At 53.8% G+C, this 13,612-nt stretch overlaps 1 protein-coding gene across 1 annotated transcript; it reads right to left on the reverse strand.

Moving 5' to 3' along the window:
* Window positions 1–1,562: 1,562 nt before the first annotated feature.
* Window positions 1,563–7,254, reverse strand: LOC310894368 (coiled-coil domain-containing protein 81-like). The gene is made up of 3 exons (XM_083824358.1): window positions 3,573–7,254; window positions 2,865–3,021; window positions 1,563–2,252 (listed from the first exon to the last, which is right to left on the reverse strand). Exons 1-3 carry the CDS (start codon window positions 3,678–3,680, stop codon window positions 1,954–1,956), a joined length of 564 nt encoding a protein of 187 aa, XP_083680484.1. The 5' UTR covers window positions 3,681–7,254; the 3' UTR covers window positions 1,563–1,953.
* Between the last annotated feature and the right edge of the window lie 6,358 nt (window positions 7,255–13,612).

Genomic DNA, 13,612 nt, shown 5'->3' on the forward strand with positions numbered 1-13,612 from the left:
TTTCTGACTGCTCTCCGGCTTTACAGTCAGGGCGGGTAACCTCTCTGGAGCAAGTGTTGCTCGATGAAGGAGGCGCTTCTTGGGAAGATCCTCTGGAAAGAAGAAAGGAGACAACTTGAGTAAAGCATCTCTGCTGTTGTGGTAATCGTGCGCCAATTCTGTCCCAGTTCCAGCAAGAATGGCGTGCAGATCAGCTCAAGCCTGTGGCAACACCATTGGCAGGGGTCATTTTTGTCCCTTTGGAGCCATGTTTCCTGGGACCTCGTAGGCCTTTTCTGACACTCTCCATCTCTTTCTTCCTGGCTATAGTGCACCGTTGTTTCCTGGGCAATACCGTTTTGATGCCCTTATCTCCCCCGTGTGCTGAAATGGGGGACTCCCTGGGAGATGCCCATGCCCTCAAAGAGTCATTCTGGGGTGGGGAATCGCTTCGCACAAGAGGAGACGGCTCTTGCATCTGTTGATCGGTCCCATGCACACACATTTGCTACAGAGGCACGCTCACAACAGAGGCATTGTTTGTGAGGCATCTGAGAGCATGGAAGGAAGCAGGGTCAGAGCTTTCCAGGGTTTGCAGCACAGGCTGGGGAGTGGAGGCCACAGGAAAGGTGTCCTTCAGCACTCGCAGTGGACGTTTGTGGTGCAGGGCTGTCGCACAATCTTGTTCCACAATGGCTTGCTCGAGCTTTCCCACCATGGGGATAGAGTCACAGGAGGTGTCTCAGGCTCCTCCAGGCACTCTGTGGTAACCTCGGCCCTAATCCCCTCCAGACAAGGAGGAAGGAAACCTACATGCCCCTACAAGTGACCCATGGGTTCCTTACCTTTCTTGACGCTCTCTCCTCCTTTTGTCCAGCCTTGTTCTTTGCTGGGCTTCACTTGTCCGATCAGACTCACTGCCCTTTGATCTTTGCTGGGCTTCACTTGTCCTCTCAGACTCACTGTCCCCGTTGGCTTCTTAAGCATGCTCTCGTGCTTGTACCTGGAAAGAAGAGCACCACGCTGAAGACAGGGCACTGTGCCAATGTTCTCCTGTCCTTGCTGTGAGCATGGCTGACCTCGCAATAATCCTGCCTGCTGCTTCAGGGGAAAAACTTATTCCTCTCTAACTCATAGTACCATCCAGCGCATAGCTACCTCTCACTCATAGCTCACAAAGCAATGTGGAACCCCACCAGACTCAAGCTCCGGTTTGGACATGGAACTGTTCCTCCTCTAGCCCGTGGGCCCAAGCGGAAGGCAGTCTCGCTCACAGGAGAAAAGAAATGGTGGGAGCATGCTGATGGAGAATGAGCCCAAAAAACTCTCCATGTCTATAGCAGCGCAGTCGTCTAAAGCACTTCTGCTGTCCCACGTTTCTCCACGGAGTTCCCTGCAAAGCAGTCCTCCCAACACTGAAGAGTACCGTCACAAGCATAATCCACAGGGCCCGGCAAGGCAGCCCTCCCCCGCAAGCATGAGCTGAGAAGCCGATCTCTTTCTCTGCTGAGAGCAGCAGGAAAAAGCTTACTCACATTGGAAAGACAATGACACGTTCAGAAGCGGTCTGAGAAGCAGCGGTGTCGAGGTGAGAGATTACAGAGTTGTTCATCTCTGGCATCTGCAATAGACAGAGACAAGTGACAGGCGATGGGGACACTGACAAGGGCTGGCTGCTTGGTCCAGCTTAGCCCCACCGAGAGCTGCCTAAGGGCTCCGGCCTCAGCAAGCCTTGCTCTGCCTGCACCTCCGCTCCCTGCCCAAACGCTGGGCTGAGCAGCGATCTCCACTGGCACGCTAGCCTTTTGCCAAAAAGCAAGGCCTCTCTCGGGGGGATCTCTTGCAGAGCCAGGCCCCTGCCTGCAAGGGAAGAGCTCTACAGAGTCTGCTTTCCTGCAGACCACGAGGAGCCCAACTGGCTGAAGAAGCACGACAGGCCAGGAGAAAGCAGCCACCCAGTCCCTGGAAGGCACTTCAGAAGAACCATGGGTAGTGCTGGGAAAATGAAAATCCTACCCTGAGAAGAGCTTGCAAAGCATTCGTTGTCCCATTCAGCTTTTTCAGAAAGTCTTCATAGAATTTCATTTTAACATCCTTGCCCTCGATGATCAGCATGCCAACGTCTCTCCAAAGGAAGGCAACGTTCTGCCTGTCCTCTATGCAGACACAGAAGAGACGCGTGGTCCTTTCTATGCAAAGCCGCACTAAGCTCTCAGAGACATTGTTTTCTGAGGCGATCTGAGCATACGGCAGTTCCTCAAAATGCAGGTGGCCTGGAAAACAAGGGACGAGGAGCACGTGCACTTAGAGAGCTGCTAAGCTGGCTAAAATCAAAGGTCAGAACTGGCAGGAAGCAGATCCCTGACTGCAGGATGAGGCGGGGAAAAAGGTGCTAGGACCCATGGCAAGCTGAATGGTGCCAGGCCATGGCAGTCATGTCCACGCACAGTGTGCTCCTAATCATTAGACAGGAACGCTCCGATTCACGGACCCAAGCTCCTGGTGCCTGCTTTTTCTGCTTGCAAAGAGGTGTTGAGAGCCAAGAAGAGCTCTGGCATTTGCCTGTACGAGGCCTCGTACAGCAGAAGGTGGGAGCAAGAGTTGAAACACCATGGGGCAAGAAGACACGTTTCCAATAAAACTGGAGTAAAACCTCTTGTTGAAGCAGGTCAAAGAGAGTGTGCTGTTATGCTGCACTGTCATCTGGTGATTATTTAAAGCAGTTAGAGAGACTGGGTCCGTTTCACACCAGGCTCGCTTTGACGAGCTTTTCTCAGGCTGCGCCAGGAGTTTGGTCCTCGGCTGCGTCACCGGTGGACAGCAGAGCACAGCTCTCGCATTCTGCTGCAAGGGCAAACACCTCTTTCAGTCCTCAGTCGTCCTACCTGGAATGTCTATGTAGTCGTATCGGAGGTCATGGTTGTGCACAATAGCCTTAGCCAGATGAAACATGGGTCTCTCAACAGTCACGATGTCATTTTTCTGGCTGGCTACTTGCTCTGTGACAACTGTGAATGTTCCAAGACCAGGAATGCGGACAGCCTGAAACAGAAGAGGGTGGATCAGAAGAAGCTTTGCAGGGACAAAGAGATGACTTGCCAGAGAGTGGGGAGGGAGCTTTGTGCCCTGTCCACACCTGAGATGCAACTGAGCAAGATGGGTTCCTTGGAGAGCTGGGAGAAGACGTAGAGGGCCTGGACTTTTCCCTCTCACCCCCCTTCCCCAAGGAAGAGCCAGGTAGTGCAGGAAAAGCCGACACACGTCCATTGGCTCACTAAGATACAAGGGGGCTTCCCACACTTGGAACGACCCTTGAAGTAGTACCCCGGCCCAGTTCGGTAATCAGCTCTGGCAATGGGGGACTCAGGAAGCCCCAGGAAAAGTCCAGCCCTTTTTCTGAAATCCGAGCCTGGACCTCACAGTACATCTGAATTGACAGCGGAGCTAGTCCGTGGCCCAGCAGTGCATTACTGAGGCCTTCTGGGGCATTGGTCCTGCTTCCAAAGGAGGGAAGAATAACTGCACTCGATGACAAAGGGCTCTCATTGCTTCATGGAACATCAGGGTGTGAGGGAAGAAGAGGCAAGTCCCACCTGGTGGAGAGCCAGCTGTTGACTCAGGTAGTAGGATGCGCTGGCCCAAATCTTAGCGAGCTCTGGAAAACCAAGGAAAAGACACGTCATGCTCTCCGACGGCAACATTAAAGCCACTTAGCACACAGCTATCCAAGGACCGATGCATTTTGAACTCTTCAGCTGCATTCTCTAGAGCCCAGCAGAGGCTGCAGGACTCCTCAGGCTGCCCCAAAGAGGGCTCCTTGCCTTTCAGGTGCAGGTCTCCAGGTGTGACCCACCCTCAAGGCCAACCTGGCAGTGGACTGTGGCACCAGTGAGGGCACGGTGCTGTGCTCCGTGGGACTCTAGAAGGCTCAGGGCAGGCCCTGGTGTGTCCCCAGCAGGGAGCAGCTTCCCCTTGTCCCCTGTGTATTGACGCGTGTCAGCAAAAATGTGCTCAGAAAAGGAGGGATATATCAGAGAGCGCAGAACTTAGCGGTCTCACATAAGATGTCCCAGAGGCAAAGCTACCTGTTAAAAGGATGTTACGGTTTGGCAGAGGAGAGGAGTGGGGAACATATGTAGCCTGCTTCCTTGTATCATTCTTGGGTGGTGTGGTGGTTTTACTTGGGTGGGCAGCCAAGCTCCACTCTCTCACTCCGCCTCCTCAAAGGGAAAGGGAGGGAAAATACAATGCAAAAGGCTCAAGGATTGAGATATGGACGGGAAGGTTGCGCAACTATTATTGTGATGGGCAAAACAGAGTCAGAGTAGGGAGATATTAAGTTTCATTGCCTGTTACTAACAGTCCACAGAAGTGAGAAACAAAGGAAAGAAAACAAAATCGCCTTCCACCCATCCACCCTCTTCCACCTCCTCCCCACGAGCGGTGCAGGGGAACGGGGGTATGGGGGTTGTGATCATTCTATAGTACTTTGTCTCTGACGCTCCTTCTCAGTCACTCTATTCCCCTGCTCCAATGTGGGGTCAGTCCCACAGGATGCAGTCCTTCCCGAACTGATCCTGTGTGGGCTTCCCACAGGTAGCAGCTCTTCAAGAACTGCTCCAGATATGGCTCCGTACCACGGGGTCCATCCGTCAGGAGGACACTGCTCCAACCTGGGTCCCCCACAAGCAGCACCTCCCCCCAGACTCCCTGATCCTGTGTGGGCCCCTCTCCACCGGCTGCAGCTCAGGCCCGGAATCTGCTCCAGTGGGGGTCCTCCACAGGCCGCAGCCTGCAGGGGGGGCAGCTTCTGGAGTCTTCTCACAGAAGCCACCCCTACAGCCCCCTGCTAACAAAACCTTGCCATGGATACCCACTACATGTGGCTTTGAGGGTGCTCAGAAGAGCTGTATTTGCTGTCATTTCTCTGTCGTGTGCTCTTTGACTGAAGTGAATGGGGTATATTCAACCTCAGTCAGCACATTCTACTTTTGCCACTGCTCTTTTCAAGTAAACAGTTTTGCAGAAGTACTACCGTTTTGGTCTGCTTGAGGCAGCGACGAGTGGCAGGAAATTTGCCATTTCTTTGGGGCAAAGCCTATTTCATCAGAGAGTTTGATATGCTGCGGATGTTGTGGTAATAAAACTCTCATAAGGAATGACTCTCTCAATAAAAACAGGTGTATCTTTTATGTTTAAGAATCTACCCTATCAACTGACTCTTCTGCAGTTGCATACAATTGTCCTTCGGTAGCGGATCTCCCCCAGTCTTTCACTTCTAGTCATGGAAGTGGACAGAGGAGCTTCAACACGTGTGTATATGCAGATATATGTGCAGCTTCTCCACGTCGCACCTCCCAGCACAGCGACGCTGCACAGCCCACAGACCCCTCCGGCTCTTCCAGCCAGCCAGGAGCTGAGGGTGGGCAGTGCCCACTGCCAGGCAAGGAGCAACCCTCAGGACTGGCAACTTCTGCCTGGGGTGCCGTAGGGAACACAGGGGCTGGGTCAGGAAAAAAGCCCCGAACCCCGGCTGCCAGGTCGGTCCCTCAGCCCTTTGGCATGGTCAAGGAGGCCCTTTCCTGCAGACACCAGGCCTTCCCAGCCACCCCCACTGGCCTCAGGGGATCCACACCAGTTTTCAGAGATGTCATTGAGCCTGACAACCCTCGTGAAATTGGGCCTGAAGGCCTTACCAGAATTTAAGAGCTTCTCAATTGTTGGAGGGAAGCAAGGTGCTGAGAAGAGGTATTTTGCCATCTCAGTTCCACCCCTGCTGTGGCCTCTCTTTCCACCTTCTCCTCCTCACTTCAGAGCAGCTCCTCCAAAGCAGAGCAGTGGCAAGAGCAACTCCCTGGAGAGTGCCTGGAGTCCCCTCGGCCTCTCAGGGACAAGTGGGAGGACGTGTGGCGGCCCCAGGTTAAAAGGTGGCAGTCACCATTGTGAGGTGGGACTGTCGCACTGTGACCTCAGACCGTGTCACAGAGGGGCTGCAGCGCCCCTGCCCAGGCGCTGCCCAGGGGGGACCCTGTAGCAGGTAGGGGCTGCAGAGGGCATTTGGGGGAGCTGCCCCCACCTCACTGTCTCCTGACCATGAGGGCTTTCCCCAGGCCAGAAGTGCTCATGGGCTGTAACGGCTGGTGGGTTTCTTTCCCCAAAACCAAAAACCAGAAAGCAAACTAGACCAACACACAGACCTGACAAAAGAGACATGGAGACAATGAGAAGAAAGAAGCCTCCCAGGCACACTAATTGACAGCCTATGGAGAAACTACAGGCACCACAGGTGGGGCTCTGCTTTCTGTCCTACAGCCATTAGGGCTGCCTGGGCCAAGGAAGCCCCACCAGATGAACATCTCACCTTTCGAGCAACGTTAAGGGGGATGTTTTGTGGAAGGGGCCACCTGTCTTTTCAGCTGCTCACTGTGACAGTGCCAGGGAGCCCAAGGAGCCCCTCAGATGGGACGTGCAGGATGAGCAGTGCCACTACCAGCACCGCGGCAGCCCCTCTGCAGCCAGAGCCCCTCCGGACCATCGGGGAAGTGCCTTGCTGCTGCCTGCAGGGGTCTGGGTCCCGCTGCAGCTGCAGCCACTGCCACTGCTGGCCTGGAGCACCCGCAGAGCCCAGGCAGGGTGTGGGTGCCCAGCAGCCTTGGGGTGCCTTCCCTCCTGTTGCACAGCCCGCTCTCAAGCCTGCTGCTGAGAGCATTGTCCTGACCCAGGTGTCTGGAGAGGAGCTTTTGGAGGTCTGCTCATCTCCCCTGCGCTCCTCCCAGCCTTTCTGACAAGGAGGTGTGGAACAAAAGGCCCCTCAGGGACAAGTGGGAGTGAAACTATCTACCTGACTGAAAAAGCTGCTCCCGCGGCACAGCATGGTGCCTGCACAGCTCTGGGTACCCCTGGCAGTGCTGGCCTGGGCACCCCGGAGCACCCTGGCTTTGCAAGCCTCCGGACAGTTTTGACCGGTGAGGGGACTGGTGCCCAGAGCTGCCCCAGGCAAAAGCCTGCTTCTCTTCCTCTTCCTCCTGTTCCCTGCAGAGTCCCTTCCAAGCAGGGATTTGCAGCTGCAGCAGGGCATGCGGCGGGGACCAGCCAGCAGCGGGAAGTGTGCTGGCCACCAAGAGCAGAGCTGCAGGCGAGCAGGTACAGCTTTGGCCTCGGGAGAGAGCTGCCCTGGGAGCCGGACTGACAGTCAAGCTCTCCCTCCCATGCTGGCCTTTCCCTGCTCCACCAAAGTTCATCCGCTGCAAAGTGCAGGGTGGACAGCCACCAAGGAAAGACCCGGTGTGTTTTGGAAACAAAGCTTTATTGAACAGAATGAAGTGCCGCCATTAGCAGCCTGGATGGCCTCGTGGTCTGTGGTTTGTAGTCACGGAAATAAAAGAGCTTTACTATGGGATTATATCCAAGAAGTGGTCTTTTTAATCTAATTTACAACTCAGTGGGTTAGCATTTTCATGGGGCTGTGATGCTAAAAATGTTGCCATGGACTGCAGAGAATCGCATTTTGACATTTTTTCCCTGGATGATCAGCATGGCAATGTCCCTCCAAAGGAAGGCAACGTTCTGCATGTCCTCTGTGCAGGCACGGAAGAGACGCGTGGTCCTTTCCATGCAAAGCCGCACTGCGCTCTCAGAGACACGGATTCCCGAGGCAATCTGAGCATCCGGCAGTTGCTCCAAATGGCGGTGGCCTGGAAAACAAGGGAAGAGGAACTCGTGCCCTTAGAGAGCTGCTACGCTGGCTGAAATCAGAGATCAGAATTGGCAGGAAGAAGATCCATAACTGCAGGATGAGGCATGGAAAAAGGTGCTAGTCTATGGCAGCCATGTCCACACACAGTGTGCTCCTAATCATGAAAAGAAAGCACCCAACCACAGACCCAAGCTCCTGGTGCCACACAGGGTCCTCGGCCAGCTGTGCCAATGGAAGCAGCAACTGGAAATCACAGTCTTGTGGTCAGTGGTCAAGAGCTTTAACATGGGAATATATCCAAGGAGCAGTCTATTTTCTCTACCTTACAACTTAGTGCTTTAGGTTTTTCATGGTGCTGTGATGTCTCATAACGGTTGTCATGAAGTAAGCTTCATGCTCTTCCAATTACATTTTAAAATAGAGAACAGTTACAGTGAGCTTCACTTACAGTCAGGAATGGCACATTGGAAGGACACATGCACTGCCCTGGATAATCCTGGAGAGCTTGACAGAAGCCAGATTGTTCATTGACCTTGTGTTGTGGTTTAACCCGGCTGGCAGCTAAATACCACACAGCCGTTCGCTCACCCTCCCCCCTCCCTCTCTGGGATGGGGGAGAGAAACGGGAAAGTGAAGCCGGTGAGTTGAGATAGAGACAGTTTATTAAGACAGGAATATAATAATAACAATAATAATAATAATAGTGATAATGATAATAGTACTACTACTAATAATGTGTACGAAACAAGTGATGCACAATGCAATTGCTCACCACCCGCTGACCGATGCCCAGCCTATCCCCCGAGCAGCCAGCCCCCCACCCCGGCCAGCCACCCCTATATATTGTTTAGCATGACGTCAGATGGTATGGAATACCCCTTTGGCCAGTTTGGGTCAGCTGTCCTGGGTCTGTCCCCTCCCAGCTCCTGCTGCACCCCCAGCCTGCTCGCTGACAGGACAGAGCGAGACGCCGAAAAGTCCTTGGCCTGGTGTAAACACTGCTCTGCAACAATTAAAACATCAGCATGTTATCAGCGCTCTTCTCATCCTAATCCAAAACATAGCACCCTACCAGCTACTTTGAGGAAAAATTAACTCTGTCCTAACTGCAACCAGGACACCTTGCTGAATATTCCTTGTCTTTTTCCCAAGGAAAAGTTCTCTTGAGTGGCAGTGACATCTGGGACATTCGCTCACAAAAGATTCCCTCAAAGGAAAGGAAACGTATGGCATCCCAGTCCTCCGTATCAGTCAAACTGGTCTTTCCATCTTCCAGGTCACGGGACTCAAGTATGTCACTGCCCTAAACTCAATCACTCAGCCTAGCAGATTTCAAGAAGCAATGGGAAATGCAAGACGTGATTTTTCACATCTTCCTGCAGTTTGGCTTTGCCTAAAGCTTTCCGCACTTTCCCTACACGTGTGACCTAAAATCAGTATTTCATTGGTCACTAACTTGGAGTTGCTGCTGAGCTTTCTGCACTGCTGCTAGAGTTTTTGGTACTGCTGTGCAAAAGCAACATTGCTAATGTTGTATCTTACTCAGCTGCTGTAGTGCACTTATTCACACAGAATCACAGAATCACAGAATATTAGGGATTGGAAGGTACCTTGAAAGATCATCTAGTCCAGTCCCCCTGCCGGAGCAGGAACACCTAAATCATGTCACACAGGAACACGTCCAGGTGGGTTTAGAAAGTCTCCAGAGAAGGAGACTCCACAACGCCCCGGGCAGCCTGTTCAAGTGTTCTGTCACCCTCACCGTAAAAACGTTTTGTCTCATATTTAAGCAGAACCTCCTACACTCCAGCTTGCACCCATTGCCCCTTGTCCTGTCATTGGATGTCACCGAGAAGAGCCTGGCTCCGTCCTCCTGGCATTCGCCCTTTACATATTTATAAACATTAATACGGTCACCCCTCAGTCTCCTCCAAGCTAAAGAGACCCATCTCCCTCAGCCTTTCGTCGTAAGGAAGACGCTCCGCTCCCTTAATCATCCTTGTGGCTCTGTGCTGGACTCTCTCAAGCAGTTCACACAGATTACATAGGTTACCTCTTTCTTCAGTTTCATTTAAATATCAGCATTACTGGAAGCAATCTGGTAACTAAATATCTAGCAATCATTTTCAAGAAGTATTCCAGAAGATCGTGAAGACAGGCTAATATCCAATTGCCTCACAAGACTCTTAAAGACATGATCTCCAAGTTGATTGATACTTCTCCTCCTGATCATTCCAGGCCAGTAGAATGCCTTGGTTCCGCAGCAGCTGGGAGAAAGAAGACAGCTTGCCTAGAATCCTTTCTCTTCTTTATGTACTTTTGATTCTAGACTGCTCAGAGTTAGTTCTAGAGGAGACGGATTTTTTTGCTCAGTCAGCTGACATCCATCTCTTAGATTTGCTTTGCTAACCTGGGTCAAGGACACCTTTGTCAGGCAACGAAGAGCTTTATAGTTTTCCCAGGTTTATCAATGGGGATTTCATCTCTCCTTTCTCCATTAAGCAAAAAACAATTAATTTCCTCAATAATTTAAACAACAGCAATGTCTTTTCCTCCTCTTCCTCTTCCCCTTCCTCTTCCCCTTCCTCTTCCGCTTCCTCACCAAAGTTGTAAGTGCCCATCCACTCTCCCAGTCCTCAACTTTTAAGGTTTCAATTAATCTTAACTTCCTGACTGAAAAAACGTCCTCACCATAAGCTTTCCTCCCTGTTTCCGCAGCCATAGTTCCTGCCTTGGATGTCACTGTCCCCACAGCCCATCACGATGCCTGCACAGCTCTGGGTATCCCTGGCAGTGCTGGCCTGGGCACACTGGAGAGCCTCTGCTTTGCAAGCCTCTGGACAATTTTGACCTCCAAGGGGACTGATGCCAGGAACTGCCCCAGGCAAAAGCCCGCTCCTCTTCCTCTTCCTCTTCCTCTTCCTCTTCCTCTTCCTCTTCCTCTTCCTCTTCCTCTTCCTCTTCCTCTTCCTCTTCCTCTTCCTCTTCCTCTTCCTCTTCCTCTTCCTCTTCCTCTTCCTCTTCCTCTTCCTCTTCCTCTTCCTCTTCCTCTTCCTCTTCCTCTTCCTCTTCCCCTTCCCCTTCCTCCTCCTCCTCATCCTCCTCCTCCTCCTCCTCCTCCTCTTCCTCTTCCTCCTCCCCTTCCCCTTCCCCTTCCCCTTCCCCTTCCCCTTCCCCTTCCCCTTCCCCTTCCCCTTCCCCTTCCCCTTCCCCTTCCCCTTCCCCTTCCCCTTCCCCTTCCCCTTCCCCTTCCCCTTCCCCTTCCCCTTCCCCTCCCTCTCCCTCTCCCTCTCCCTCTCCCTCTCCGTCTCCCTCTCCCTCTCCCTCTTCCCCTTCCCCTTCCCTTTACGCTTCCTCTTCCTCCTCCTCTTCCCATTTCCCTTCCCTTTCCTGTTCCCATTCTGCTTTCCCTTCCCATTCCCGTTCCCCTTCCCCTTCCCCTTCCCCTTCCCCTTCCCCTTTTCCTTCCCCTTCCCCTTCCTCTTTTCCTTCCCCTTCCCCTTCCCATTTCCCTTCCCCTTCTTGTTCCCCTTCCCCTTCCCATTTCCCTTCCCCTTCCTGTTCCCCTTCCCATTTCTCTCCCCATTCCCGTTCCCGTTCCCGTTCCCATTCCCATTCCTGTTCCCCTTCCTCTTCCTGTTCCTGTTTCCCTTCCCCTTCCCGCTCCCATTCCCATTTCCCTTCCCCTTTCCCTTCCTCTTCCTTTTCCCTGCACAGTCCCTTCCTAATCAGGGATGTGCAGCCAAAGCAGGTCATGCAGCCGAGGACACGCCAGCAGCAAGAAGTGTGCTTGCTACCAGCAGCAGAGCTGCAGGCGAGCAGGTACAGCTTTGGCCTTGGGAGAGAGCTGCCCTGGGAGCCGGACTGACAGTCAAGCCCTCCCTCCCGTGCTGGCCTTTCCCTGCTCCATGAAAGCTCATCCGCTGCAAAGTGCAGAATGGACGGCCACCAAGGAAAGACCCAGAGAACTTTGGAGACAGGGCTTTATTGAATGGAAGGAGGTGTTGGCGTTAATAGCCTGGATGGGCAACCCTGGTCCCATTCGTGCTGCAGGGAGGGCCCTTGCTGGATGTCTCCATCTGGACCCTTCTGTGTGCCGGACGGCCTCTCCGGTCCCTTGCTGACAGGCATTGGCACTACTCTTCGCACCTGCGGAGATCAACACAAACCTCTGTAGTTCTGCATACGCAGAGACATGCAGAGCAACACTGCAAGACTGTTCAGGACAGAAATGAGGGGATCTGACGCTGGCTGGAGACAGCAGGCCCACGGTCCCTGTGATGCAGTCCCACCCCTGTGTCCAATCCCATTCCTGAATACTGTTTTGTGGACAGGAGCCCAGGGCACTTACCCGTCTTGACTCTCTCTGCCTTGGCCCAGCAGGGGGTGCAGGCTGGTGACCCACTTGCCAAAGCTGGTGGTAGCTCTGTTCCTCTTTCGCCGACCGACTCCACCGCAGCACTGCCAGCTCACTGCAAGCACACAGCGGGACGAGGTGGTGTGAGCACTTGGAGAGCGCTCCCAGACGGGGCTCCCGAGCAGGCCGCCTGCTGGGGCTGCAGAAGGCCAGTGCCAGGAAAAACCCCTCTTTCCAGCAGGGCTGGGGGAGTGGAAGGAAGGGCACTGCAAGGGAGGAAATACTGCCCGCGTCCGGGGAAATTTACCACTTGAGCTGCTCCTGCAGATCCCTCTCCGCATCTCTCTCTCCCCTTTGTTTACGGGCCACCTGCTCCACGATGCATGTCACCACCTCCCTTAGGGTCCCATGTGTCCGTGGAGAAAGACTCCTGCAGCAGTAAGGACAAAGTCTCTCTCACTGTTCAGCCGCAACACTCCTGTCTCTTCCCTCAACCTGCCACCCTTTCCCCGCAAGGCCCCATTCGGCCCCACAGCCCCTTCGATGCAGGAGGAGTTTCAAGCGTGGGCTGCTCTGGGCTGCGGAGAGGCCCCTGGCATTGGGCTCTAAGCCAGCTCAGACCCCTGGCCTTCGGCTTCCCAGGGCTCTGTAAGCGACCCCTTGGCTCAGGGGCTGGCTTCCTCGACCCACAGGTGCCTCGGCACCACTCCACTACCCCAGGCCTTGGCTGCAGCTGCTGCACGCTTACCGCTTAGGGGGCACAGGGCTGTCCTGCTGAGTTCTGGGTGGCTCTTCTCCGTCCTCGTCCCACTCCCCCATCATCCTCTCCATGAGGTCAGGGCTGGACTGCCCCGAGTCGCTCTCAGACAGAGAGCTGGGAGTTCTCTCGGGACTTCTCTCCTCAGAGGGACAGGATTCCTGCAAAGGAATTACTCTCATTACAACAGCCCCGCAGCGCTGGGCTGATGCTTCCCAGCATGCAGCCCCCTCCCACCCTCCCAGACAACCTCCAGACCACTTCTGGCAGGGACCCCAGGGGGACTGGGAAAACAACCAGCACAAGGCCATCGGTGCGCTCCCAGGGTCATGTCCCAGCACTACCGGCGTTTTGCTAAAACTCCCTCTTGGTCTCTCTTGCTCAGCAAAGGCAGCAGCAACCCACCCTGCAGTGCTGCAGCAATAGTGCTACTACGGCTTGGGTGCTAGAAGCACCTTGCAGCCTCAGATCCCCGGTGGGAAAGTGCTCCTTTAGTGCACAAATTCAAAGTACCTCGGTTGTTGGCATCTCCACTTCTCTCTTGACTTTTGCTTTGGTTAGTGCTGCGCTTCGCTGCTTGGGTTGTTTCTTTTTCTCCTCCTGCAGCTCTTTGTTCTTATTTTCCTCCTCAGCCAAGAAATTCTGAATGTGTTTTGGAAGCGTCTCCTTAATCTTCAAGCACTTATTCTGGAGGGTGACCAAAACGCAACCACAGACAGTTAGTAACGCTGTGCGGGGAGGGCTGGGGTGTCTCCCCCCTTCCTGCACTCCCTTCCACCCTCACTCAGTCTTCTGCCCGTCTGTCAGCTCAGGGTTGCTCCCA

Source organism: Anser anser (assembly GCF_964211835.1).
Source record: "Anser anser genome assembly, chromosome: 2".
In the NCBI taxonomy this organism is placed as follows: domain Eukaryota; kingdom Metazoa; phylum Chordata; class Aves; order Anseriformes; family Anatidae; genus Anser; species Anser anser.